Source organism: Lutra lutra, chromosome 10 (assembly GCF_902655055.1).
Source record: "Lutra lutra chromosome 10, mLutLut1.2, whole genome shotgun sequence".
In the NCBI taxonomy this organism is placed as follows: domain Eukaryota; kingdom Metazoa; phylum Chordata; class Mammalia; order Carnivora; family Mustelidae; genus Lutra; species Lutra lutra.
The window spans coordinates 20,172,841-20,200,454 of NC_062287.1; the positions used below are offsets into that span (position 1 = coordinate 20,172,841).

The 27,614-nt window shown below is 46.0% G+C and overlaps 3 protein-coding genes across 4 annotated transcripts in view; 2 read left to right on the plus strand and 1 right to left on the minus strand.

The window, feature by feature from the left end:
- The first annotated feature begins 258 nt into the window (after positions 1 to 258).
- Positions 259 to 6,641, plus strand: PANX3 (pannexin 3). The gene is made up of 4 exons (XM_047691667.1): positions 259 to 439; positions 1,644 to 1,786; positions 4,248 to 4,462; positions 6,002 to 6,641. The coding sequence occupies exons 1-4, from the start codon at positions 259 to 261 to the stop codon at positions 6,639 to 6,641; spliced, it is 1,179 nt and encodes a 392-aa protein (XP_047547623.1).
- Positions 6,642 to 10,205: 3,564 nt separating this feature from the next.
- TBRG1 (transforming growth factor beta regulator 1) lies at positions 10,206 to 22,827 on the plus strand. 2 transcript variants are annotated; one of them, XM_047691665.1, is made up of 9 exons: positions 10,206 to 10,578; positions 12,346 to 12,416; positions 13,064 to 13,296; positions 13,884 to 14,020; positions 14,311 to 14,457; positions 18,774 to 18,871; positions 19,115 to 19,225; positions 19,519 to 19,748; positions 20,432 to 22,827. In XM_047691665.1, the coding sequence occupies exons 1-9, from the start codon at positions 10,429 to 10,431 to the stop codon at positions 20,545 to 20,547; spliced, it is 1,293 nt and encodes a 430-aa protein (XP_047547621.1). In that variant the 5' UTR covers positions 10,206 to 10,428; the 3' UTR covers positions 20,548 to 22,827. The 2 variants fall into 2 exon arrangements, with proteins under 2 accessions (XP_047547621.1, XP_047547622.1); XM_047691666.1 differs by having other exon boundaries at positions 10,208 to 10,578; positions 19,606 to 19,748.
- A 711-nt stretch (positions 22,828 to 23,538) lies between these two features.
- The window catches only part of SIAE (sialic acid acetylesterase), a 40,092-nt gene continuing 36,016 nt past the window's right edge, over positions 23,539 to 27,614 (minus strand). The window contains exons 9-10 of the mRNA XM_047691664.1: positions 26,132 to 26,321; positions 23,539 to 24,723 (exon numbers count right to left, since the gene is read on the minus strand). Of these exons, the coding sequence (XP_047547620.1) occupies positions 24,472 to 24,723; positions 26,132 to 26,321 (442 nt within the window). The 3' untranslated portion in view covers positions 23,539 to 24,471. The remainder of the gene's footprint in view (positions 24,724 to 26,131; positions 26,322 to 27,614) is intronic.

The window sequence follows — 27,614 nt, forward strand, 5'->3', positions numbered from 1 at the left end:
TGGCACCAGCCCCAGCTGAAGCCCGACCCTCCTCCAGTGAGGACCCACTAAGCTGTGCCTCCCTCTAATTACCAGATGCCTGGCTCAGGGCCTAGCCGGTTATTTAGAGAACCAGTGCCTGCTCCTAGCACATATCTCCGTGAGGCTGGGGCTGCAGTCACTGTCTGCTCAAAGCCAGCGCCTGAAGCTGCCACCCCTCCCCCACGACTGTTCTGGGACCCCTCCTTCCGCCATTGCACCCCGAAGGTCCCTGGCACCATGTCGCTCGCACACGCAGCTGCAGAATACATGCTGTCAGATGCCTTGCTACCGGACCGCAGAGGCCCCCGCCTCAAAGGACTGCGCCTGGAACTTCCCCTGGACCGTATGGTCAAGTTCATAGCTGTGGGCTTCCCCTTGTTGCTGATGTCCCTGGCCTTCGCCCAAGAGTTCTCCGCCGGTAAGTGGCCTCCAAGACCCAGTGTATGAGAGACCCCACTTCGTTTCACTCTTTGCATGGGCTCTGAGATGAGACAGCTCCCACCATGTCCAGCTTTTTGGTGACTTTGGCCTGGGCATTACCCAAAAGGCAGACGATGTGGGGCAGGGGTTGGGGGGGTGGGTAGGGCATCAGCAGAGCCGAGGCACTGAAAATTTTGAAAATCATTTCCCAACTTTTGTAATAAAAATATCTAGTTTCAATCGTGGTATTCCACAATGTTTTAAGTCATTGCAATAAAATAAACTTTCATTTTCATTTTCCTATGGATGAGAGAGATTGGGGCTCTGTGTTTTCAGGACATAGGACCGCTAACGGTTCTAGTCCGCCACGCTTCAGACAAGCCGCTCACCGTCTCAGCCTTCTCCTATTCTCTTTCCCCCCTCCAAGGCTTCCGATTTGAGGACTTATGTTAAGAGCCTGACATATAGGTGCTAAGTAAATCCATTTCTTCTTCCCCACAGACTGTAGCCACACACACAAACATGAACAGACACATGTCTACTGTTCTAGGCACTACATTAACTCAGCAGATTTCCTTTGTTAAAGAAAAGGTAGACTTCTGAGAATTGGGATTTATGGCTTTCTTTTCTGGCTGTGCAATTAGCTTACTGTGTTTCCCAAGGAGGCATATCAACCTCTCACTGCCTCTTCATTCTCCCACAAGATGGGGAGAACCATTGGTTCCCATTTCTGCCTCTCTCTAGAGAATGACGGGAAAACAAAACTCTCCCCCAACCAAGCCCACTTTCCTTTCTGCACAGCCTGTTCACCCCTCCTCTTGATGTGGGCTCAGAAGCCCAGGCAATTAACCCTCTAAAGTTTAGAACCTAGAAGATGTCAGTCCTCTCAGGAAGGTCTTACCCCCATACCCTGGAGAGTGGACGCCCCCATTGCCTGCATGTTCGGGAGTCCAGGGGGAGCTCTGAGAGGAAAGAACCCACATCAAAGGCCAGTCACATTGGCAGGCCTGAGCCAAACAGACCTGTAGTGACTCGGCCTTGCAGCCAGAAACTGGGGCCTGGGACAGAGAAAGTGCCTGCCAGATATGGAAATCGGCAGAGCCATGGTGGCAACCCCTGGGAAGCTCTCGGCTGGTTGATCCCTGGGTCCCCATTCCTCCACTCCGGCTCCGGGCTGCCTCCAAGCTGTGTTCCCGTTCCAGGGCCTCCCATCCGCTGCTTCTCTCCCAGTAACTTCACCATCCGGCAGGCCGCCTACGTGGACAGTTCCTGCTGGGATTCACTTGTTCACCATGAACTGGACGAGCTTGGCCCACACAAGATGAAGTCCCTGTGGCCTCACAAGGTAGGTGGGCCCGGGCTCCATCCGGCCGCTTTGGGGCAGGGCAGGGCAGGCCAGAGCCCCATCAGTGTCTTCTCTCTGGCCTCTTAGCCACCCCGCTCCCTTGCTTTTTTATTTTCGTCATTGACTCTTGTGTTTCTTCAAGTGTTCAGTGATCTTTTATCTGGTTGGATGCTTTGTGCCTATGGGTGACACTGGCTGACCAGCCTACTGATTACAGTGAACCCTTTGGGCCATTTCATTGGGAAACCCTCAAACATGGGTGTATGTGATCCTTTCTTTTGGGCCAGTTCCCAAGAACAATCACTGGGGAATCCTTAATCTGTGCAGAGGAGGCACAGAGAAGTGGGTTCTAAGCTCAGCTGCCAACCCACTCGGAACACAGCTGTGGTTCTGAGCACTCAGTAGTCACTCAACTAACATGGTCCTCAGTGTTGTTCCCCTGCCCTCAGTGGAGACAAGTGCAGAAGCTCTTTCGTTTAATGTTTCCAGAGAGTGAACCATAAACCTCTGCCAGGGGATGGAAAGGGCAGTCGCTTGATAAGGGCGTCATGTTCTAGGGAGGATCTGCGAGTCTGTGTTTTCAGTATTCCTGTTGACAACCCACCTGTACCCCATTTTCAGAGGTTCCTCATATCCGCAATTCTTGGGTCTTTCTGTCTCTGGAGTGCAAAGACAGCTTGCTTGGCCTGCCTCAACTCCCCATCCTGCCCACGTGCTGCTGCTTCCTAGCATGCCACTTTCCAGCTCGCAACATTTTACGGCTGGCTCTTGTCTCCTGTTTTCCTTGTCCTGATAGAATTAGGTCTTTTTTTAATCCCTTGATTATCATTCTCATGGGGCTTCATGAGGGAGCCAAAGTCATGTGTTGGTCCAATTCACTGTGTTGAATCAGAAGTCACTCGTGACATTTTCCAGCTATGACAGTCTACAAGGCCTCCAAAGGCCACTCGGGTCTGGGACCCAGACAAAACCAGAGACTTAATGGAAAGAGTTCATGGGGGTCTCTGTCACTGGAAGTGTTCAAACAGGATCCAGATGATCAAAAGGTCAAGATGTTGCAGACGGGATTCAAATGTCAGAAAAGAGTCAGACGGTCTGACTGTCAAGATCGCCTGAGTGCCCTTTAAACCCAGATTCTCTGGCTCCATTTCAAACCCACTGAGACCAAATCTCTGGGGGTGACGTTTATTTTCAAGAAATGCCATTTCCTGAGCAGGAATGAAAAGGTTCTGATTTTCTCCAGTGGACGGGTGTAGTTTTCCTAACCTGTCTCTGGTGTTTAGTTCAGAAACACACACACATGTGCACACCCTTTTCTTCTCTACCTAGGTGGAACCAAATATGCATCCTCCCTCTTTTTCTTCGAACTCTCCTCTAAAATAAAAAAGATCCTTTCCTCAGCAGAAGCTTTAGTCAAGTAGTCCCTAAGGCGATAAGCTCCCAGATCAGACTGCCTAGTTCCTGATCCTGCTCCCCCCGCCATGAGATGTGTGACCCTGTCCGGGTCACTTAAGCTTCTCATGCTTCACTCTCCTTGTCTGGAAGATAGAGATATTAATAGTGTCTGCCTGGAGGCATCCTCCTGGTGGTCAAATGAAATACGCATGTGAAACACCTCACACAAATGTAGCTTCAAAAAACTGAAACAAGTAGAGTTTTTACTGTGGCCAAATAGTGGCTTATCTCAGGTAGCAAAGTGTGTAGCGAGGACGCAAGACTCCCGCGTACCTAAGTGTCAGCTTGTGTGCATGCATAACAGAAGTGGCCTCCAAAGAATTCCAAGACAGTCCCCGATGGTGTCGTTCGACGTGACCATGGCTGCAGAGCTGAAAAGACCACCGCACAGGAGTCAGGGAAGGCATGCAGGATGTGGGAGTGGACCTCCCCTTCTCAGCAATGTTAGGACCCCTGGTGGTTGGGGTTTGAAAGCTAACAGACTCTGGATGCCTGGTGATAAGGACTTGGAGCAGTCAGAGAAAGAGAAGTTGATGGAGAGTGAAGATTGAGAATGAAGCTCGCTCTCACCGGGGATGTGACTCCATGACCACAGCTGGCCATGATCTCTGGTTAGCGACCCAGGCTAACATTCGTGGGGGACGGGGAGAGGGGAGGGTTGTCATGTTCTCTCTTTGTTCCCTTCTCCCCTTCTGTCTCCCTCTTTTCCTCCCTCTATCCCTCTCCCTCCTTCTGTCCTCCCTGAGGTCCTCCACACCTACACAGACCCGAGATCTGAGGAGTGGAGCTGGGGAGCAGAGAGACCCGCCATCCCTTCTCCTCTAGGCTTCACTATATTCAGCCAAGTCAGCAGAGAGCCCTAAGTCCTGGGCCTGTGGTGGCTCGTTGCCCACACTGCCTCCCCCTTCTAAGGCAGGAGGCGGGAATGAGAACCCCTCACTAAGAACTCTCTCTACAAGGCCCCTGCCCCCTGGGCCTCCCTCCTCTGCTCACTGTCACCCCACAGGCCCTCCCCTACTCCCTGCTGGCCCTGGCGGTGGCCATGTACCTGCCGGTCCTGCTGTGGCAGTATGCGGCCGCGCCGGCCCTCAGCTCAGATCTGCTCTTCATCATCAGCGAACTGGACAAATCCTACAATCGCTCCATCCGCCTGGTCCAGCACATGCTGAAGATCCGGCAGAACAGCTCGGACCCCCACGTTTTCTGGGATGAGCTGGAGAAGTGAGTGGCCTCTCCCACCTCTTTCTGAAGGACTCAGCTGCGCACTAACACGATATCCTTGCAGGGTCATCTTTAAACTATCCTCTGTACCATCCTTCTCAAGAATCCAACGTGTTTAACACACCATCTCACCCACTTTCTATCATTTCTCTACAGGGAGGGGAGAAAAGACACCCCAAGTCATGGGGAACTAATCTCTCTAATGTACCACTTCCATGTACCATTCCCCCACTCAGAACCTCCCCCCATGCCTCCAGAAGAAGACCCAAATTCTCCCAAGTATTTTTCCAAGGCCTTCCACACACTGTCACCAACTACCTTTTCACACCTCTGACCACCAAGTGACAGAAACCTCCCCCTCCACCCGCAGTCTCCTCCTCTTCTCCTGAATAACCGTTCATTCACGGAAGCATTCACACAGCCTTTGCTGCATCCCAGGTGCTGTTCTGGGTGCCTCCGACCCCGTGTGTGCTGTGTGTGTTGGGGCAAGGGTGCGGGGGAAGACAAAGCTACACCTATCCATTCTACTGAGGGGAAACAACAAATAAACACAACACGTAAGCAAATTATATGGCAGAAGATAAGTGGTATGAAGGGGGAAAAATGTAAAGCTGAGTGAGGGGGTCAGGAAAGCTGGAAGGTGGTGGAGGGCTGCGTTTTAAATCGGGCAGCCAAGGGAAGCCCCACCAAGAGGAGCGTTGAGCTGTGACCTAAAACCGTATTCTGTCTCATGTTTGTGCACACAGTCTATCTTCTGAAAAAATGTCCTCTCCCATCTACCTCTCTGAACTCGATCTACCTCTTGAAGGCCATGTCTAAGACAGTATTCTCCGTAAAGTTTTCTAAACGCTTTGGGCCGTGCCATTACCTCTCTCCTAACTTTTTATGACACCGTGGTTTATATCCATCATTTTAGCCGCAAATCAAGCATGATTTTCATTTCCTGTTTGCTTATCGTATCTGCCCCTTCCCCACAAGCCGGACCATAAGCTCCTTCGGAGCCAAGACTGGCTTACACATGCCTGAACACCACAGCTCTCCGCAGACACCTGTTAGCATGTTTGTTTTTATAAAATAAGATAAATAAAATTTGTAATATAAAATGAAATAAAATTTATAAAATAAAATAAAATTTCTAGGTTGCCCTAGAAATCATCCACAGAGTATGCAGACCGAGAACCAGAATGTGTTTATCTAGACTCCCAGGCCAGTGCCAATTTAATAAGCCTATTGCTACCTAAGGATCCTGTTTTAGCTTGAAGGTTTAGCGTGCTCTGTGGGGCAGAAGTCGAGTGTAACCCTTTGTTATCCACTGATCGCTCACTGCGTTGACCACACTGCACTCACTGGTTGGAGAATGAAAATCTACTCACACACCCTTTGGGGAGAGGAGGAGTTATGCTCAGGGAAGGCAGATCATCACGGGAGCCCAGAATGCCACGTCGGGTACTCAGATTCCATTACTTCCCCACATGGCTCTCTCAGGATGTCGTTCTAAATGATCTCTCCTAACCCTGCCTCCTTTCTTCCCCTGCCCAGGGCTCGGAAAGAACGATACTTCGAATTCCCCTTGCTAGAGCGGTACCTGGCATGTAAGCAGCGCTCACATTCCCTAGTGGCTGCCTACCTGCTGAGGAACTCACTCTTGCTCCTCTTCACCTCAGTCATCTACCTGTACCTTGGCCACTTCCACCTGGATGTCTTCTTCCAAGAGGAATTCAGCTGTTCCGTCAAGACAGGGCTGCTAAGTGATGAGACCCACATGCCCCATCTGATCACGTGCAGGCTGACCTCTCTGTCGGTCTTGCAAATTGTTAGTCTCTCCAGTTTAACAATATACACGCTGTTGGTTCCAGTGATAATATACAACCTCACACGACTGTGTCGGTGGGACAAACGACTCCTCTCCATCTATGAGATGCTCCCAGCTTTTGATCTCCTGAGCAGAAAGATGCTGGGATGCCCCATTAATGACCTCAATGTGATCCTTCTTTTCCTCCGAGCCAATATCTCTGAGCTCATCTCTTTTAGCTGGTTGAGTGTCTTATGTGTTTTGAAGGACATGACCACCCAGAAGCACAACATTGACACAGTGGTCGATTTCATGACATTATTGGCTGGTTTAGAACCCTCAAAACCTAAACATCTCACCCACAGAATCGGTGATGAAAACCCATAGTTAGGAACCCATGGAGCAAGAAAATTTTATGGTAAGTAAAACTCTATCTCCTTCTTCACAAGCCTCACACACTAATGTACAAAAATACCACTTTAGAAATGCTAAGTGTGGTTTCAGCTGAATCATACATCCTGTATTATGTTTTCCTAAAGGTGAGAAGATAAAATCAACGCATGAAAACAAATCTGAAAGTTGGAGCTGAAGAGTCAAAGAACTAAAAGAAATTAGGCCTAGAGCATTCTATGATAGAAAAAAAAAAAAACTAAAACTAAACCAGCAGTCTAAATATTCTACAAGGAAAGAACATTCTGAAGGCTATTTATGGAGGCAGGTTCTGCTCCGTGTATTTACTCCATGACCCTTCTAGGATGCACACTCAGCTTAACCCAAAGAATATGTGAGGCAATCTGCCAAGTGAATAAAGTGAATAAAAATGTGAAATCCCTGGAAACCCTGTGCTGTGGCCTGAAATCCTAGGAACTTGCCAGCTTGCTTTGTGGAAGTCATTGACTTGCCCAGACCCTGTGTGGCCCGCAGAGTTGGCCAGAAGATACTGATGCAGGAACTTATCTGCTCTTGGAAGTTAGGCCAGCATAGAACAAGATTAGGGCCATGCCTCAGCTGTGGGTGGAGCTACGGTGGTTTTCATCATCTAAACCAGAGACTCATGACGCCAAGGGCTGGGATTATGGACTGTGGACTCACAACTCCTAATGGGCCCAGATGTGTTTCTAATATCCCAGGGGATGCTATGCTTTCTCCACTTAGAGCCAATCACTGAATAGCAACCACTTTAGAACTATAAGGGAATGACAGTAAAGTGCTGTTGAGCCCCTTCTCTCTCTTCTCTGACTCATTACCCTGTCTTAGCTTCTAGCTTCCATTCCTATGTCTGGACTTAATGGAAACTTGGTCTGAGTTCAGAGGCCCTGCTCAGGCTACAATACCAGGTTGTCTCTCATTGGATATTTCTTTTTAGAGTTGCAGATTTCTTCAGAGAATTTTTGTATAAGCCATTTAGCCCCCTCTTCATATAGGTGAGCAGAAAAATTACATTGTTCCCTTGCTTCTAATGATGCTGAGCCTTTGAATGTGCTGTCTCCACTGCCCAAGATGCCCTCCTCTGTTCTTCACTGGCCAGGCATCAGCTCTCCTTCAGAGTCTGTCCAGCCATATTTTCTTCAGGATGGTTTCCAATCTCCTCCCCTCTTCCCTAACTATATGCTACCATATCATTCAATATCTACCTCTGAGAGAAAAGTTAGTAGACTGTATTAACACTGCCCATTTATTGGCCTGTCTTTTCCTCTTAAACAAGTTTCCTAAAAGTTGTGTCATAGCAGGCACTCAATAAATACTCTTCTGAATAAATGACTGAATGTTGCTTGACAATGTTACATCGTTTGGAACGCACAGACCCAGCCCCTAAATAATCTTGTCTAAAAAAAGCTTTGTGGGGCACCTGGGTAGCTCAGTGGGTTAAAGCCTCTGCCTTCCACTCAGGTCATGATCACAGGGTCCTGGGATCCAGCCCCACATACTCCTTCCCCCTCTCTCTCTGCCTGCCTCTCTGCCTACTTGTGATCTCTGTCAAATAAATAAATAAAATCTTTTAAAAAAATAAAAATAAAAAAGCTTTGTGCACAAAGGTGCGCTTCACAGCAACTGATGACCAAAAATCCAAATAACATGGAAGTAAACATGTAAAATTCTTATGCCATAACTAGAATATTAAGTATCAGTTTGAAATTATGCTTATAAAGCAGTCATAATAACACCACAAAATAACTATAATAATGGTAAGTGAACAAGAAGAAAACATTGTATTATCCAACTTACATCAAAATGCATGAAAGTATTAAACACACATGTTAAAAGTGGCTCACCCTATGTGCTGTTGAATGTGTGGGGCAATCTGCCAAGTGAATAAAGTGAACAAAAATTCACTTTATTTTAGTGAAATAAAAGAATGAAGAATGAAGATCTTTATGCCTATGTGGCAACATTGTGGATTTTTAAAAATCTTCTTTGTACTATATGTTCTAAATATCTAAAATTTGCACAGTGTTTTATGAGTTGTAAGGAAATGTTTTTAGTGATGAAAAATAATATTTTAATGCAAATTCCACTGAAATCCATAGCCAGAGCAGCTTGAAAACTAAAGCAATGATCACACTTTCCTCCCACTAGTTATGATACTGGTATATGAAGAGGAATAGTGAAAATAAAGTCAGATCAAAAAGCCTGCAAGGACAAAATACAGCTGGACAGCAAGTAAATCATGCAGTTGTCAAACAGATTTTAAAAAAAAAAAAAAAGACAATCTCTTCCTATCACTGTTATCTTTTCTCATGTTCCAAGAACCAATCTATATTAGCAAAGGTAGGATTGAGGATATTTTGTAGGCTGAAAATATTCCTGGCAGTTTCCAAAATGATTCTGTTACGGCTGCCTTTGTGAAAGCACATTGGCTCCCTGAAGAGTTGCTCTATTAAAACCCAGACAAGTCCAACAAAGGGCAGCTTTCAACATGGAGGGACATAAAAGAACTTTAAAACTATTTTGTCAGGCCCTGTCACTATTTTTTAGTTATCAGAAATTACATACCTGGGTCATCAATTCTAAACCTCTCTTCTTGAACTCTCTAAGTTACTTAGACCCGTTAGCGTTACATTTTCCTGCTGTAATTCACTGAACCTGTTTAATTGCACTTTCCTTAATTTCCATATACAACTCTAGAAGTCTACATTTGGAACTTGTAACTGTAATTATAGTTTACATCACTAGGAGTATGTTCCAGCTCAGAACCCCCATTAGTTCCCATTATTCCAAACAGGAGATTCCGTTCTTAAACGGAAGACCTGTGACGCAGGGGCTCACTCCGCCGGTTAGCGGCATTGCTGGAATAAGCAGCAACACAAGCCTTTCATTTTCCTACCGGAGCCGTTACCAATACTGCTTCCTAAACAATTGTCTACCCTCTTTGTTTGATTACTTCGGAGACTCCTTGGTTACAAAGTTAGCGCTAAATAAACATAGGCACAGGTCCAGACACATACTTTTAGTGTCGTCAAGGAAACGTTTACCAAGTGCCTTGGCCCTAGCATGTTATCAAAACTGCGTGTTGGACCTTGTTTTCCCGATTAGATTCCAACCTGAGGAGGCACCGGCCTGGTTTTCTGTTCACTAGTGTCTCAGATCCTCGTCAAATCACTGCCCTAAAAGGCTCTCAAGAGACCTTTCTGCGAGCTCCATACAAGAACGCCGCAGTCCCAGCTCTTGGGTTCAAGTGCGTCCCACAACGGGAAGACTGTGTTAGGAAGTGTGGAAAACCGGCGCTGAAACGCAGCGGGCTGGAGGGAGCACGGGTGACGTTCGCGCCGGGAAGACTGAGCGGGAGGGGGCTAGGCGTTAGCTCCAAAGACTCCTCAGCTAAGCGCACAGCGCGCAGTCACAGAGCCCTCTCACCCGCCCCCTTTCCCGCGGCCGGCGGACCAGCAGAGCGGCGACCACCGCAGGCTCACGGGCCCGGAAGTTACACGCGGCCGGCGCCATTACGTAACTTCCGGCCAGGGCTCACTTCCGAGACAGACGCGGAAGTGCGGGAAGGTCCCGGGCCGAGGTCGGTTGCTGGACTTCTGGCGCCGCCGTCCGCCTTGCGAACGTTCTGGAAGGATAGATTCCTAAGAGGCCGGATCCCGGCAGCCCATACAAGACGAAACCGGCGCTTCTCCGCTTGGGAGCCGATGCCGGCTGCGCCCCAAAGGCCCCGTAGCGGGGCCGGACCATGAGCCTGCTGGGCGGCCCGGCCTCCTCGCCTCGGACCCCGCTGCAGTCCGGCAAGGCCAGGATGAAAAAGCTCCCGAAGAAGAGCCAGAACGAGAAGTACCGGCTCAAGTACCTGCGGCTGCGCAAAGCGGCCAAAGCCACCGTGTTTGTGAGTCTGACCGTCACTCGGCCCCTCTCCGCTTCGACACTCCTGATTCGCGACATCCTTCCCCTACGCCGTTCCCCTCCCGAGTGGCAGGAACAGTAGCATTAGCTTTTGCAGTACACGTTACTTGCCAGTGGCCTTGTGTCCTTGAACAAATTAGGTAATTTCTGTACTCTTCTCTTTCCCGACCCGTGAGAGCCAACTGCTTTTCAGAGTTGTGAAGATTAAGTGAGGAAAGTAAAGTGCCCATAAGTCTCAGTCATTGTAGTTCTAACCGCAAAACTCTTGGAAAGGCGTTTGATTCTCAGGAGAACCCTAGAGTGAGGCATTGTTTTTAGAAATGGCCGCACTGAAACCCAGAGAGATGACTTGCTCAAGGGCACTGTGTCAGAATCCAGCTTACACACCCTGGTCCTCGTTTCTTTACTACTTCCACTACACAGCCTAGGCCCCAGCACCCCACCATAACTGACCTCTTCCCTCAACAGGTTTGTGAAGCTTTCAACAGTTTACCCCTTCTTATTCCTTGAGTCTCCCAAGTATTTCTGCTGTTCTTTTACTGTCGAGGCACTGAGTGTGTTGAATAAGAGAACTAGCGTGCCTAACAACTTGTGGTGGGGTACTCTGGCTTGCTGGAGCTCGCCTCAGTGCTGGGCAATAGGGAATGGAGTCCTCCAGTGGGCTTCCATGTCTGAGTCACCACCTTACCTCTTCTTTCTGCCAAAAGCCTTGAACATCTCTCAGCATTTTTGGAAGGATAAGGGAAGGTTTGGAAATGAGAACATTCTTTCCAAAAGCACGTGCTTTGTGCTCTGGAGAGAAATGAAGAAAATAGAATTAAGGGGACTTGATACTTCATTGGCCATTCCCCTTCTTTTATCCCCTCCATGTCAGAGGTACCTAAAGTCTCTGTTCCTAGGATGTTGGGTCCACCAAGGACATGAAGTAGGCTTTGTGAAGAGTCTGAGGTCTCACTTGTGGAGCATCCAGATGGGAGCATTTTCTTTACAACTGATGCTTGGGAAACAGATCAAGTCAGGAAGATGATACTTGAGTACACATAAGTAGATTATGAAGTTCAAGAATTTTGCATACTACAGGTGATTTTATTCTGTCCGGTTTTTCTCTTTAAGGTTCATACTGCATGGGATGCTTTGAGTTAGGTTGGTTTTATAATTCAAGGCGCTCAGGAACAGGTACTTCTCATATTTGTAAGGATTAAATTTAAGCAGTATGCCCTTTTCTCTGCCAAAGGCTACCCCAGTCAGGGTGATCCTACGTCTTGGTTTGCCTAGGAGACCATAGCCTACCATACTGTACTGGCATCATAATTAATAGCACCCGCTTTTCACTCAGATATGCCCCAGATTCAGTAAGTCTTGTAATTACCCATAGTGGAACTTACTCTACCTTTACCTGTAGGTTTTTTTAATAGTTTGCAGGGTAGAGTAGCTCATCCTTCTCACCCAGCAACACAGACTTTTTTGGTTTGAAATATAGCTCCTCTTGGGGTGCCTAGGTGACTCAGTCTGTTAAGCACCTGACTCTTGATTTTACCCTGTGTTGGGCTTCTTGCTGGGCATGGAGCCGGCTTCAGATTCTCTCTCTTTCCACTCCCTCAGCCCTTTCCCCTCACCTTCCTTCCCATCTCGTTCCTGCATGTGAGCTCTCTCTCAAAAAAGAAGAAAAGAAACACAGCTCCTCTTCTGAGCGTAATACTTTGATCTTTTATTCTTTTTATGTGATTATATCCAAAAATTTTTCTTAAAGGAAAATGCTGCTATTTGTGATGAAATTGCTCGTCTGGAGGAAAAATTTCTTAAAGCGAAAGAAGAAAGACGGTGAGCTGCCTTCATTTTGTGTTCACAATCACGTTTTCAGTGATTGATATGGTGTTACTCTTCTGGGAATTTTTCTCCAGTGGAATTTTTGTGCATTATACAACCCATTGGCTACTGATCAAGTACAGAGAAACAGTCTCTAGTACTGGTTCCCATTTACCCAAGTCTTGTTGGACCCTGGGGATGAGACAGCTCCTATATTCACCTTTCTCACACAGCCCTCTTGCCACATCTAAGGAGCTATCTTCTTATAACTCCCCAATTATAAAGGAGAAGGAATAAGAGAAACTGCCTCTCATTCCACAAACACTCAGTATGTACTGCTCTCTGCAAAGCACAGTGGGTACATATAAAACATATACATAAGCAGGTCGTGGTGTGCGCCCTTTGGTACCATAACACCTGTCAACATCAAAGGAGAGGAACCCTTGTGTAGATGCAAGAGAGATAAGCTACAGTCCTTTTCTTTGGCTCCTTAACATACTGTCCTCTGGAGCTTCATTATTCCCTGGGCCCAAGAAGAACCTTGTTTTTATAAGTATAATAATCTTTGTATATAACTTTGGCTTTTCCAATGCTTGAGTGAAATACTGAACTGAGATAAACCGGAAGTTCATACCTCTGCTCCCTTTCCTTCCCCACCTCAGGTATTTGCTAAAGAAGCTCCTTCAGCTTCAGGCTCTAACTGAAGGGGAGGTACAGGCCGCAGCTCCTTCCCACGGCTCCAGTTTGCCCCTGACTTACGGTCTGGCCAGCTCTGTGGGAACTGTACAGGGAGCCGGGTCCATTTCTGGGCCCAGCACTGGGGCTGAGGAGCCATTTGGGAAGAAATCCAAGAAGGAGAAAAAAGAAAAAGGCAAAGAGAACAACAAACTGGAAGGTACCTTGGGGAGAGGGTATCACTTGCCCCAGTGGCCCAGTGACTAATGGCAAAGACTTGGAACTAACTGATAGACACAAACGACCACGGATGTCCTGAAACCCTCCTTTGACCCTTAACCAGCCCTAATAGCCTTGGAAGGCAAGTGTATTAGAGCCACTTTGGGTGGAAGAATTCTGGACAGACCTGGGTAAATGTGAAGGGAGCAGGCTCAGGCCACACACACACACACACAACCCTGATTCCCTGGGGTGCCTTCAGTTTATCTTTCCCAGAGGCAGGAAAATGAGCTAGGTGGCCTTTTGAGCCTGCGAATGGCTTGGGAGATTTCTGATCTGATAAATGAAGGTAAGAGGCCTTAAAAAGTGCAAGCCTTTTAGGTCCTCAGCACTAATACTAAATTAGCGACTGCCAGGTGGGTGGGTTAGAAAGATACTCTGGGCTTTGAGGGAAAGTCCTGTGTGCTCATTCAGTGAGTACATAGAAGGAGGATTGGCTTATTGCTCTTAGCATTCACATGTAAATTTTTCCCTTCCCCTCCGCATTGGGAGGGGCCTAAAGTGGGTGACCCCAGATTTGCGTTTCAGTTCTGAAGAAAACATCCAAGAAAAAGAAAATGGAGGGAGGTGCTCGCAAGCTGGTTCAGCCCATTGCCCTGGATCCCTCAGGACGGCCTGTGTTCCCCATCGGACTGGGGGGTCTAACAGTATATAGCCTGGGGGAGGTGAGTGAGACCAGCGATACATAGAGAGGAGAATCAGAAATACGGGAACGGGGTTGAGCCTTCCCTCCCTGTTCCCATTAGCCGCAGCCCTTTGCTGATCCAGACCAATCCCAGAGAACTTCCAGTCCCTAGGAAACAAGGTCAGTTTTGTCTGCTGCCCAACCAACACACTCTGTAATTCGAGTCACTCTTTGCAGCCCCAAAGTGGTCTTAAAGGCTCCCACAGTCCACTGGATTCCTGAATTCTCTCCAGCTACCTCATTTGCTGATTGGGGGCATCTTTCTTATAGATCATCACCGACCGACCTGGCTTCCATGACGAGAGCGCCATCTATCCCGTGGGCTACTGCAGTACGCGGACATATGCCAGCGTAAAGTGCCCAGATCAGAAGTGTCTATACACCTGCCAGATCAAGGATGGCGGCATGCAGCCTCAGGTACCCGCTCTACGAATAACCACCCTTTTCCTTTTCTTTCTTTCTTTCCTTCTTTCTTTCTTTCTTTCTTTCTTTCTTTCTTTCTTTCTTTCTTTCTTTCTTTCTTTCCTTTTCTTTCTTTCTTTCTTTCTTTCTTTTCCTTCCTTCCTTCCTTCCTTCCTTCCTTCCTTCCTTCCTGTCTTTGAGAACCTTCTGTGTGGCAGCCACTCAAATAGGTATTACCTGATTCAACACTTAGAATACATACTGTATAATAACCATCTGGGTAACTCCAAGATGCAGAAGAGCGATTGGCCCTAAGTCAGACCTTTGCTTAAGTTGGGATTTGAATCTGTCTGTCTTACTCCTGACACCCTTTCCTTTGAACCCTGCCACTTGCACTGTTGCTATGGTGACCATGAGTCTGAGCGAGTCTGCTTATGTGCGAGGTGCAGGCCTATATACCAGGACGAGGACTTGGATACTCCACTATTTCAAGAAGGACTGAAACGGAGGAAGCAAAGAGACTGCATATTGGTTTCTGATTGTACACACTCTTAAGGACTTGGGAGACTTGAACCTTAGGCTTATGAAATATCTTTGTTCATCCTTCCCACTGCTGTGATTGAAGGCAGTTCATTTTCCCCAGCCATCACCTCTGATCATTGGGAAAAAACAGACCATTTTCAGAGTTCCAGGCTTCACTGTCTGATTATGTTACAGATCACTAGAAAGTTAGGTGGAAGGAGGTAGAGGCAAGGAAAGAACCTTTGAGCAGAAGCTGAGAGCCTGCCTGATGCATGTGGATAATAGCGCCTTGCCCCAGTCCTGGTTAGAGCACTGTTAGATGCACGTGAGTGTTCAGATGACCTGGCCATCGCAGGAGTTCTGTGTAGAAAGTACTCCAACGGAAAGAGTCATATTGTAGCAATATACCCTCTTTTATAACAGATTTATAAATTCAGTGCAAGTGTAATCAAAAGTTAATAGCATTATAATGGATATTGACAAGCTGATTCTTAATTTCCTGAAAGACAAACTGCTGGACTATTTCTGAGAAGAAAGGTTTGTGGGGTTTTAGTTTACTTTTTTTTTTTTTTTAAACTTGTTAACCCCTCTCGACATAATTTTCAGGTACATCATGAGTTTCAATTCTTTTTTTTTCTCCAACTAACATGAAGTGGTATCTCTAGTGTGCATATAATGCATAGAATACTTGAGTATGCTTCCACATGATTTTTCTTCATCTCTTTGTTTATAAATGCTACTAGGACTTTTAATTAATGTAGCTTTATAGAATGTTTTATACTATATGTTAACAGAAAATATAAAAAAATATTTTTATAATCTTTGAGGTAGAAGCTTTTCTTTAGCAAAGCATGAACTGTAGTAGGAGCCACGAAGGAAAGTAGTAACAGATTTGACCATTAAAAATTTAATGAACGACAAAAGGCCTAATAATCCAAGTTAAAACTCAACGAAAAAACAGGAGGAAAATATATAACAGGGAATTAATATCCAGATATAGTGCTTCTGTGGTCAAATATAAAAAACAAGCAGATACAACTGGTATTGCATAGAAACAGTACAGATGGTTGGTAAGAAAGGACCTCATTAGCAATGAGGGAAATGCAAATAAAAAGGTCTTAGTTTGCTCATAGGTGAACAGCAGAGAGAGTGATAAAACTTAGTGTTGGCCAGGGTGTGGGAAAACAAGTATGCATTAGTATGTGTGAAACTGTTTTCAGTCTTTTGGAAGGCAACTTGGCAATATCATCAAGTTTAATACGTGTGTCCTTTGACCCAGAATACTGCTAGGTATTAGAGCATCTCCTAGAAAAATGTGCAAATGTGAATAAAAGAGTTACATATAACAATATACAGCATGGCATTGTATGCAATGGCAAGAAATTAGAAATAGCCGAAATGAACATCAGTAGGAGAATGGTTAAAAATTAACATTTATCCACCTTGTGTAATATTATGTAGCAGTTAAAAGAATGAAGTAGAGTTATGCATGCAAACAGGGAATGCTCTCCAAGACAAAAATTTGGGCCTTTTATTTGCTCTTTGTGCAAAACAGAATAGTGTACGCACAATATAAAAGGTTGGAATTGACATGGCCAATACCAAATAAAAGCGTCTTCCTGGGGTATTTGAAAATAATTGCTTGCAGTTTTTTCATGCAAGGCTAAGAAATAAATACAAACCATCAGTATCTTCAGTTGGCAACATATGTCACTGGCTGAAGTAACAAAACCACTGACTAAAACTCACAAGACAAATTATGGAGAAAATTGAAAGAGCTCTGAATTTGACACAGTAAAATTGAAGTAAAAACTGCAGAAGAAAACTTAACAGCTGCAGAAAGTAGGTAAAGTAGGTTTTGGATTCTAAGAAATGATTAATCACATGATTGAAAATACACAGAAAATAAATTAATCTTATGGAATGATTTGATTAAACATTAAAAAGCTGGATACTGTTTTGTTTTTGTTTTTATTAAGTTTTTGTTTAAATTCTAGTTAACATACAGTGTAATTAATATTAGCTTCAGGAGTAAATTTAGTGACTCATCACAAGTGCCCTCCTTAATCCCCGTCCCCCACTCAGCACCACCTCCCCACCACTCCTCCAGTAAACCTCAGTTTGTTCTCTCTAGTTAAGAGTCTGTTTTATGGTTTGCCTGTCTCTCGCCTTTTTTTCCCCCATGCTCATCTGTTCTGTTTCTTAAGTTCCACATAGGAGTGAAATCATGTGGTATCGTCTTTCTACTTACTTCTCTTAGTATAATACATACTAGCTCTATCCATGTTGTTGGAAATGGCAAGATTTCATTCTTTTTTGATGGCTGAGTAACATTCCAGTGTGTGTGTGTGTGTGTGTGTGTGTGTGTATGTGTGCCACCTCTTCTTTATCCATTCATCAGTTGATGGACACGGGCTGTTTCCGTTATTTAGCTGTTGACAGTGGTGCATGTTTCCCTTCAAATCACTGTTTGTATCCTTTGGGTAAATACCTAATAATAGTGCAGTTGCTAGATCACAGAGTAGTTCTATTTTTAACATTTGGAGGAAACTCCATACTGTTTTCCAGAGTGGCTATACCAATTTGCATTCCCACCAACAGTGAACGAGGGTTTCCCTTTCTCCATATCTTGGCCCAACACCTATTATTTCCTGTGTTGTTAATTGTAGCCATTCTGACCAGTGTCATGTGGTATCTCATTGTAATTTTGATTGCATTTCCCTGATGATGAGTGATGTTGAACATCTTTTCATGTGTCTGTTAGCCATCTGTGTGTCTTTGAAACAAATGGATACTGTTTACTTTGTAGAACACTGGTCAAGGAGTTTAGTTGGCAAAACAGAACTTACTACAGAAATACTTTCCTTCGGTTGTCTGGGTGGCTCAGTGGGTTAAGCCGCTGCCTTCAGCTCAGGTCATAATTTCGGCGTCCTGGGATCGAGTCCCGCATCGGGCTCTCTGCTCAGCAGGGAGCCTGCTTCCCCCTCTCTCTCTCTGCCTGCCTCTCTGCCTACTTGTGATCTCTGTCTGTCAAATAAATAAATAAATAAATCTTAAAAAAAATTTTCCTTAACAAAAATTCACTGAACTTACAGAAAATTGGTCAAAGAATTAAGTTGGCTAGATAGTATTTGTTACAAAAATAATCTCTTGGCAAAAATTCCTCAGTATTAGTATAATTTTAGTATTAGAGGTTTTTTTATAGTCAAGATATTTTGCAGTTCAAAAAATAAATGAGCCTTGCAGTAAAAATGGCTATGTTCCTCCTAGATACTACAAAGTAAAGCTCAGATTACATGATCTTATTTTATTTCATAATTTCTAAAACACCATTTGTGGGGTGCCTGGGTGGCTCAGTTGGTTGAGCATCTGACTTGATTTCGGCTCAGGTCATGATCTCAGGGTCATGAAATGCAGCCCCATGTCAGGCTCCCCTCAGCAGGGAGAAAGTGGTGCTCTTTCTCTCTATGTCAAATAAGTAAATAAATCTTCAAAAAATTTTTTAAAAATACCATTTGTATTTGTACTTAATAGATGTAAGTAAGTGGATAGGAAAAGTACATAACAAATTGAAGTGTTGACTGCTGGAGAACAGTCAGGCAGGTGTATAGAACTGAAACAGCCAGAGACCTTTGTGTTTTCTTGGACTCGTTTGAATTTTGAATTGCACTCTAGGAAACTGTGCCCACCTGCTAGTGTCGTGGGCATCAGCTTCAAGACCTAGAGTGAAGAGGTAGTTAGAGGAGGAGCATGACTTTCTACCACTTGCTTCTCCAAGGTTGAGCTCATTGCCCTTTGGTCTTTCTCAGTTTGAAATCGTTCCTGAAGATGACCCCCAGAACGCCATCGTCACCTCTTCTGCAGATGCCTGTCATGCAGGACTGCTCAAGGCCATAAGTGCTGCTCTGTAAGTTAAAAGCTTGGAGACAGCCTAAAGAGATCACTTGTGGTACAGTAAGACTTCCCTTTTGTTTAATGTCTGGAGACCCCATATCTGTAGATAGCTCTCTGCAGATTCCTGCATCCTTTGTTTCTTACCACAGAGTAGCCACGTCAAGAAAGTGTGTTCTCTACATTCATACCCCAGTCCTAAACCCATTCTCATCTCCCTCTCCCCTCGTAAACTACAAATCGTTCCTCTCCTATTTAGGGGGAAACTAATGCCCAACCTGCTTCCTTCTGGAGCTGACTTTTTTGGGTTTTCTCATCCGACTATTCACAACCTGATCCAGAGCTGTCCAGGAGCTCGAAAATGCATCAAGTAAGTGTGGTCAAATCCATTCTCTTGAGAGAAGCACCGTGAGCGGCAATTACTGCTTTGCTCGTTCTGACGCTCACTGAGCCGCTTCTGTGTGCAGAGCGCACTTGCTCCTCAGCCAGTGTACCTCAGTGGTGGCGCTCAGCCTCAGGTGAGCGGGAGCCAGCACCCCACGGAACCAGAGTTACCATTTTCTCTGAGTACCATGACAGCAAAGGCACTGGGAAGTCCTGCAGGAGAACGTGTCCCTGCAGACACTGATCTTCTCTTAGTTACTTTGTTAATATGATTTTTAGATACATATGGGGAGCAATCTCTGGAAGTAAGAATGGGCTGTTACGGCTCACAGACATCCCCTATGACAATGCCCTTGGATCCTGCAGTTACCAGTGGGTGAAATTTGAGGTGTGGAAACCTGGAGACGGGCAGCCACCGCAAGGACTGCCAGACACTGATGCAGCTATAAGCTTCGAAGCCTTTCAGAAACAGGCCTTTGGTGAAGATCACAGTGATCCCATCCTGCCAGGTATCTTAATTTTACCTTTCTGGTTTGAAAATGGACTATTTCTAGGCTGACCTCTACGCTTCATTCAGAGTTGAGTACTGCAAATTGCTGGGCATTAAGGGATAGAAACTTCACCGCCCCGACCACAGAGTCCCGGCGTGAGGACGGGCTGGCCTGCCGGGCTCCCCGGCAGTGCTGGCAGCAGTCACACGGAGTGGCCGCCATCAGGATGAGGCAGGGCCCGCAGAGAAATTAGGCTTTTTTCCTAACCTGAGTAAGACCCAAGCAGAGCTCCAGGGGAGAGTCTGCTGTGTAAAATTTCAAAGGAAGTGGAGGAAACCAGGTCATGGGCTTGGTCCCACCTATGTTTGGTGGATTCCCCCCACCTCCCCCCGCCGATGGGTGGAACAATGAGGGATCTGGCACTGGGTCCTATAGGGAGAGCTCTGTGCTAGAAATAATAGAATTCAAATTCTCTCTCTTTCTCTCTGTAATTTACTGTATAACCTGAGGCAAATCACTGAATCTATTTTGGCCACAGTTTCCTTCATTGTAAAAGTCAAGTTTCTGTCGTGTCTTCCCAAACAAGGGCAAGATTTGGCTGACAGGTGTAAGGGTGTTGGGAATTGAAAGGACATCCATGTGTCTGAGCAGTTCCCTGAGATTCCCAGGCAGCAGGGAACTGAAGGGATTTTCTTCTCCAGGATCCTTGGACCTTCCAGAGCTTCAGCCCACACCCTTCGTGTCTTCTTACCAACCCGTGTTCCTGACGCACGAACCCCTGGTGGACACTCTCCTACAGCGCCTGAAGCCTCTGTAACAGTGTAGCCCAACTCCATCCTCAGACTGAGCGGGAGGGGATCACATACCATGTCATTTAACTAAAGTAAAATTCCGAATATGGAAGAAGACCGCATTTCAGGAGTGACGAGATAGCACATTTTGTCATGGAGGCTCCTGTGGTGACAGTGTTCCCTGGGAAAAACTTCAGCTGCTTTATTTTTAGCAATAAATTTCTCTTTACAAATCTGCTTATTTTCATCTTGTTGTAATCAGGATTTTTTTTTTCACTTAGCTCTGCCTGAGGTAGAGTAAACTTAGTGTTCTGTGAGCCCGAGTGAGAAAAGGCTGCTGACTCAGGAGGGAGAGGTAGGAGTCTGACAGCCTTCAGCCTGGATTCTGAGCCTAGCTCCAGGAACGACGTCCCGGCCCCTGCTACCCAAGCAGCTGCCTTATTTTCATGTCGGTATGCTCACAGCCCAGTGCTGCTTGTCCCCAAGCTGGAGAGGCCAGGCCGAGGCCCGCCGTTCATCTTTTTCTTCACACGCTACATCCTTCAAGGGAATCAAAAGGTCCTCAGTAATCCTGTCTGCCCACTTTGCTGTTCTTTATCCGAGAATGTGCTTGTTGCTGAACGCAGAGTCCACATGATCACACAGATACATCGTATCGGGGGGCAGCCCCCATCCATCCTCACGACAGGCTGACCCCGTCACTTCGCTAGCCGGCTAATGACATGACTGTATTCCATGCATCCGAACGTGTCGGCCTTGCTTACGGGGCTGAGGGGGAGGTTTCAACCCTCCTCACCGGACCTGGACCACAGTGGAACCGTGCGCCCCACCAGGTTCCCCGGGCCGGCTGGAAGGAAGTCATGGAAGGACCCCAGAAGGGGCAGAACGGGGAAGGAGTGGTGACAGGTGTCCCTGTGCTGCAGTTCCTAGCTGCTGACTGGGGACAAGAAGAAGGGGGATCTTGTTTCCCAGGAGTAGATGGGTCGGACAGCCGCTTTGAGAGCAAAGCACACTGGCCACGGAACTCAGAAACTAGAGTAACCTCTGTTAACTCTATGACTCTTCCCTATAGTCCTTTTATAAGTTTGTATAGTTTTTACAGTGTAAAAAGATAAAATTTGGGTAACAACAAACCAGAGGTATAAAGGGGAGACTCAAAGCTGTTAATGCTTTCATGTTTTCCTTCTGTCGCTGCCTGAGTTGGCTGGACATGTACACTTCCACAGAAATGACAGCTGCTGCTTTTACATAGAGCAAATATCTTCTCCTTGTAGTGCTGTTGTAGTAAAACACATAAAAGCGAGCCTCGCTTTTTTTCTTTTTTTTTTTTTAAGATTTTATTTATTTATTTGACAGAGACCACAAGTAGGCAGAGAGGCAGGCGGGGGTGCTGGGGAAGCCGACTCCCTGCTGAGCAGAGAGCCCAATGCGGGGCTCCATCCCAGGACCCAGGAGCTGAGCCGAAGGCAGAGGCTTAACCCACTGAGCCACAAGGGCACCCCCTCAAAAGCAACCCTCACTTTAAGAAAGACTTTTTTTTTTTTTAAATAAGTTATCATGCTATTTGCTTTAATCTGAGTATTTACTTTGTATCTTTCCTAGAGGAGTGGTTCTAAATACAGATTTCAACCCATTGTTTGCTCCTAAACTTAGGGAGCCAAGACCTCTATTTTTTAAATTAAATAAAACAATTAGAACTAAGTAGAAGACATCACATGTCAAAATGTTGAAATTTGGGTTTCAACTATAGTGTGTATATGTGTATTTATATAAAAATCACTGCAATACACACAAAAGGGGTACATGGAATAAATGTAAAATGTTTTTACTGCGGATCATTTTTAAAAACTTGATCCCCCCCCCCCAGTAGGTTTAAATTTGACAATATCCAGTGTCAGTGGGAGTGAGGCTAAATGGCACTATACCTTGGGCTGTAAACGGTTGGACCCTTCAGGAGAAGTAAGCTGTAAGTATCAAAATTTTAAACATATTTTCCTTAAAACTGTTACTCCACATTAAGAATCCCAAGGAGGTAAGTGCACTATGATGTCTGCACATAACATTCTCACAGTATTTGTTACAACAGGGAAAGATTGGAAGAAATCTCTATGTCCACTGATGGAAAATTGGTTAAAGTAGGGGGCTCCCACAAACTGAAACACTTAAGTTATACTCAATTTACATAGGAAAAATATTTTACTAGAGTAAGTCAAAAACATTATAATATGATGCGTAGTGTGTAAAATATAACCCAAGAAAATCAAGTGAATGTTTACCAAAATATTAAATGTTTTTTGCCAAATGATGAATTTTGGGGGTGATTCTTACTTGTTTATTCTTTTTTGTTAGTGTCCAAATCTGCAGTAATTATAAACTTCATTTTTCAAATACTAAAAAGTTATTTTCATTTGGAAAATAAACTGAATTCCCACAGAATGTTTTAAATGATTCAGCCATTAAAAATGAAGTTTCACATGATTTCTCATTAATTTATCTACTACTTGAAGCTGATTTCCTCCCTGTGTTGCACTTGGTGACTGGAGAAGGAAGGAGCCTGGACGTATGGGTCCTGAACATGTCGAGCTACCTGCAAATTAGAAAAGCCTGTGTGCATGTGTGTTGGCCTAGGGGAGGGCAGATTTACTTTTTCTCAGGAGTCTGTTCCTAGGTTTGTAGTTCCCCTTAGGTCAGATGCATACGAGGTCAAGGCATGGGTGTTGGGAGTTAACTGTACACCAAGAAGCCCTCTGAGGAGCCAAAGTTCCTTGCAAACTGTGTAGCTGTATTGGTTTTTTACAAAATAAATCCTAGCACTGACTTGGGGATGCTCGGAGCTACACGGGGCCCCCTGGGGTCAGGTGCTTCGTGCTTTAGTTCTTTTTCCCATTAAGGGAAAGGAAGCTACTCATGCTTCAGAGGACAATTTACAAACCTGTTCCTAACCTGGTTTTGATGGGCTATAAATTGCCACTAATGATTATATTTTTATTTCCAGATTCCAATAGATGACACAGTTATCAAGTTGCTGTTAGCTGTTTTTAATCAACCAATAAATAGCATTACGATTCTTAACAGTCCATACAGAGCGCGCTTTCACATTTGTCCCATCTGGATTATTTTTCTATATGCTTATCATGGAGCTTTATTTTCAGCCTCTTTTTCCTTCCATCTGGGTTATCCTTTTTATAGGTAAACCTCTTACCTTAAAAAGCCTGAGATTATACTGAACCTGCTTGCTTCTCAGGAACCTCTGTTGTCATGTCCTGAGCCTGTGACTCCCCCACCCGTCCCTGGCTGCCCACATACGTTCCTGGGCCGCTACCAACGCCCCCATCTCCTCCTCCCTCAGGCAGCCCCTCCGCGCCATCCCACATGCCTGCACACGGGGCTGGTTGGTTTCAGACAGTCACATTATCATTATTTAGACTGAAGGAACAGAACTGTTTTTGGCTTCGAGAACACAAATAGGGCTAGAAAGTGTTCAGTTCTACATAAGGAAAAACTGTTGGGAAGTTTAGAAACTTTGTACAGAGATTCAGTAACCACTCGCCAGATCCTGTAAAGAACACATAAATAATGAGCCTTGAAATCTCTTCCAGCCGTGAATTTCCACCCAACGCTGTATGTAAGGTGACAAAAGTGTGACACCGCACGATCTCCACAAGGCAAGCGAATGACACAGGCTCCATTTGTTTGTAGCTGGGAATTAGTCCAGTAAGACACTAGGCTGTCTAGGGGACAAAAGGCAAGCATCTATCTCGTTTGCCTGCCAGCACTGGCTTGTCTCCTATTCAGAATCTAGAAACAACCATGTGCTGGCTGGGAGCTGGCCAGGCGGCTTTGCTATTAGTTGCCTTTAAAAGCATTAGTTGTCATCACTTCAACACCTAAATGCCCAAATCTCAAGAACCCACACTTAAGTCCAAGATGAGGGTCGTGAGGCCACTACGTCACTCAGCAAGCTCGCTGTGCTCGCCCCGCCTTGGGTCCGTCAGAGACGCAATGAAGGGAGGGGCTGGCAGGGTGCTGCTGGGGTGGTAGAGTGGGCACTGCTTATATTCACAAGGCCACGTGGTCCAGGCGTAACGAACAGCAGCCAGAACGCCACGGCATGAACGGATATTCAGGGCCAGCATCTGGGCTGAGAAAGCGTCCATGGGAGCTGGGAGCCACTTGCACTGACGGTCACGGCAACATGAGACCTAACAAGAGAATGATATCGCAATACTTGGGTCAGTGAGGCCATTCCAAGAGACTGGAAACTCCTCATTAAACAGACTAGGAGGGAGAGAAGGAGCCACGCTTAGCCAAGGATGCCTTTCCTACAAGAACCAGAACAAACCTGAGTTCAGGTTGGGTTTGGTCAATACAGCCATAGTGTGATGAGAAATGCTCATGTGATCAATCTATCAATAAACCGTTCAGTGACAGGGAGGCAAGGAGGCATCATCACATAGAGCGTTTAGAGAAGGCTCCCAGCAACATCCGCGTCTGACCAGATGGCACAGCACGCACAGCAGGCAGGAACCGAGCCCGTGGAGCGGTCCAGCTGCTGCGAGCGCTCTGGCCCGCCCAAAGGAGCTAGGGAATGAGGAAGGGGCACAAAGGGACCTTGGATAATAAGCCTCTCTCCAACCAGAAACAATCCAAGGAAGGGGACATAAATTATCCAGTACCCATAGGTGAAATTCTGTCCTGCTACCAACTAGGATTCTGGGTCTGGATGACAGGCAGACTGCCAGCCGCTGACAGTTCGGTTCTCTACAGGGGAGAACCGAACTCAGCATGGAGACTTCTGGAGAACCAGAATTACCTTAGCCCCAGTGTCCAGGGAAGCTCAGGGCGGTAGGTGCTGCCCAAGCACCTGAGGCCAGTGGGTGTTGCAGCTGGGACGCCAGAGGAGGACAGCCCTAGATAAGCTAGTGTATAATTCAAGTCGGTCTTTCGTGTTCTTTCATTCCTGCCAGTGCCCTCTTTTCATACACTGCTCCCCCCGCCCCATCCAGCCTGATGGCCTCAGGTTCCCAGAGACACTCATCTCCATGTTCCAAGACGAATGCCTCGACCCGCACCCCCAACCATGGAAGACCCCTACACAGGCTCTTTAATTATTTGCCCTCGTTCCACAGTGGAATGACCCTCACTAGATACTAGAAGAAAGTAGTTTCATTACATTAATTCACACTGGCTTACAAACCCCCAAGCTAAGCCTCTCAAAGGAAACACTAAATTCAAAAATATATTAGAATTTGGGATCGTGTGATATAAAAAGACATCCAAGGATGAGGGAAATACTCAGGAGTAAGGAATCTTTCAATAGGTAACCTCCACAGAAAGCCCCAGGCCCTTACCAGAGCAAAGATGGCTGCTCTGGGAGCAGAAACACAAAAGGAATATTTAATGTGAATTCCTTTCCTGGACTGTCCTTTCAAATTACCACTAAGTGAAAGAATTAATAGCTACTCAGTCACTCCTCTGAGATAAACTCCACCCTACTAAAAGCCAAGCTCTACCTCACAGAAATGTTACAATTAGAGATGGGCCTCGGTGTGGAGAAAACCCTGATTCCCGACACAGGACGAACCCCTACTGTGTCAACATTCTTCTCACCTCAAATATCTTGTCCTGCTTCTGCACCTGGATTTCCTGTGAATATGTGAGGTTGAGCAGCCCCTTGTCAGCCAGGAGTTCCATGTTCTCAGGCAGTGGTCCTTGAAAGATCAACTTCTCACCATAAGCCACAGCCCGGGCCCCCAAGTGCAGCCTGTAGGCCACTGTCTGTTTGTCTCGAGGGTGGATGCTACAGGAGAAAGAACAAGCAGAGAACTTGAGCGCAACAGTAACCACACTTAAAAAAAAGAAAAAAGATGGGACGCCTGGGTGGCTCAGTTGGTTGAGCTGCTGCCTTCGGCTCAGGTCATGATCCCAGGGTCCTGGGATCGAGTCCCACATCGGGCTACTTGCTTGGCAGGGAGCCTGCTTCTCCCTCTGCCTCTGCCTGACACTCTGTCTGCCTCTGCTCCCACGTGCTCTCTCTCTCTAACAAATAAATAAAATCTTTAAAAAAAAAAAAGAGAAAAGAGAAAAGGATTACACAAAGCACCCTTCAGGAAGGTAAGAATGAAGATGACTAAATCTAATAGCCAGTGACCAGTGGCTCATGAGTTTAGGAGACACAGTGAATTGTGACCATAAATGGGGCTCTGGGCCTCCTATGGGTGAGAAACCATGAAAAAGCAGGTGACTTAGAAGGGAGGAATAAAGGTCCCCGAGGGAGGGAGGAAAGGCACTGGAGGAGAGCTGATGCAAAATTCTTCTAGCCACTGAAAGTCCTGTGTTTCGTCTGAATCCATCGGTCATCACTCAGTCCCCTCCAGGTTTTATTCATTCAATCAATCTTCATTTGTTCAAAAATAAATATTTGGGGCACCTGGGTGGTTCAGTGGGTTAAGCCTCTGCCTTCGGCTCAGGTCATGATCTCAGGGCCCTGGGATCAGTCCCGCATCGGGCTCTCTGCTCCGCAGGGAGCCTACTTACCCCTCTCTCTCTCTCTGCCTGCCTCTCTGCCTACTTGTGATATCTCTCTGTCAAATAAATAAATAAAATCTTTAAAAAATAAAATAAAAAAATAAATACTTGTTCAAGTTCCTACTATAAGCCAGACACTATGAGTTGGGCCCCATTTCACTTCAGATCCCCCTGTATCCCACAGCTAGCATGTGGTAGTCACTGGAGCCATTCACAGATATCCCGTCACTGCCCCTCTGAGGTCAGGGAAGAAGTCCACTTCCTGCTCACCCCAAGCCGGAAGCTTGAAGCCTGGCAAAGCCAGATGACCTGCTCTGGCCAATGCAATGTGAGCAAAAGCTCCTTTCACCACCAGGGGGAGACTTTAAGGTGCCTGGAAACCCAGATCAACTTGGAATCTGTCCCTCTGGATCTGTGAATGACTCTAACCAGCAAAGCCTCTCCGATGACCTCCGTTGACCTTCTTCAGACATGTGGTGTGAACAAGAAATAAAATGTCCTTGCACCAGGCACTGAGACGTGGAGGGTTTCAGTTACTGCAGCCCATGCCAGTGTAAATGATGAA

Excerpts from the sequence above, each read along its gene's own strand:
- PANX3 (XM_047691667.1), top strand. The coding sequence starts at position 259 with ATGTCGCTCGCACACGCAGCTGCAGAATACATGCTGTCAGATGCCTTG. Across the intron at positions 440-1,643 it reads CGCCCAAGAGTTCTCCGCCG|GGCCTCCCATCCGCTGCTTC; the intron begins GTAAGTGGCCTC and ends TTCCCGTTCCAG. Across the intron at positions 4,463-6,001 it reads TTCTGGGATGAGCTGGAGAA|GGCTCGGAAAGAACGATACT; the intron begins GTGAGTGGCCTC and ends TCCCCTGCCCAG.
- TBRG1 (XM_047691665.1), top strand. The coding sequence starts at position 10,429 with ATGAGCCTGCTGGGCGGCCCGGCCTCCTCGCCTCGGACCCCGCTGCAG. Across the intron at positions 14,458-18,773 it reads ATGGCGGCATGCAGCCTCAG|TTTGAAATCGTTCCTGAAGA; the intron begins GTACCCGCTCTA and ends GGTCTTTCTCAG. Across the intron at positions 18,872-19,114 it reads AAGGCCATAAGTGCTGCTCT|GGGGAAACTAATGCCCAACC; the intron begins GTAAGTTAAAAG and ends TCTCCTATTTAG.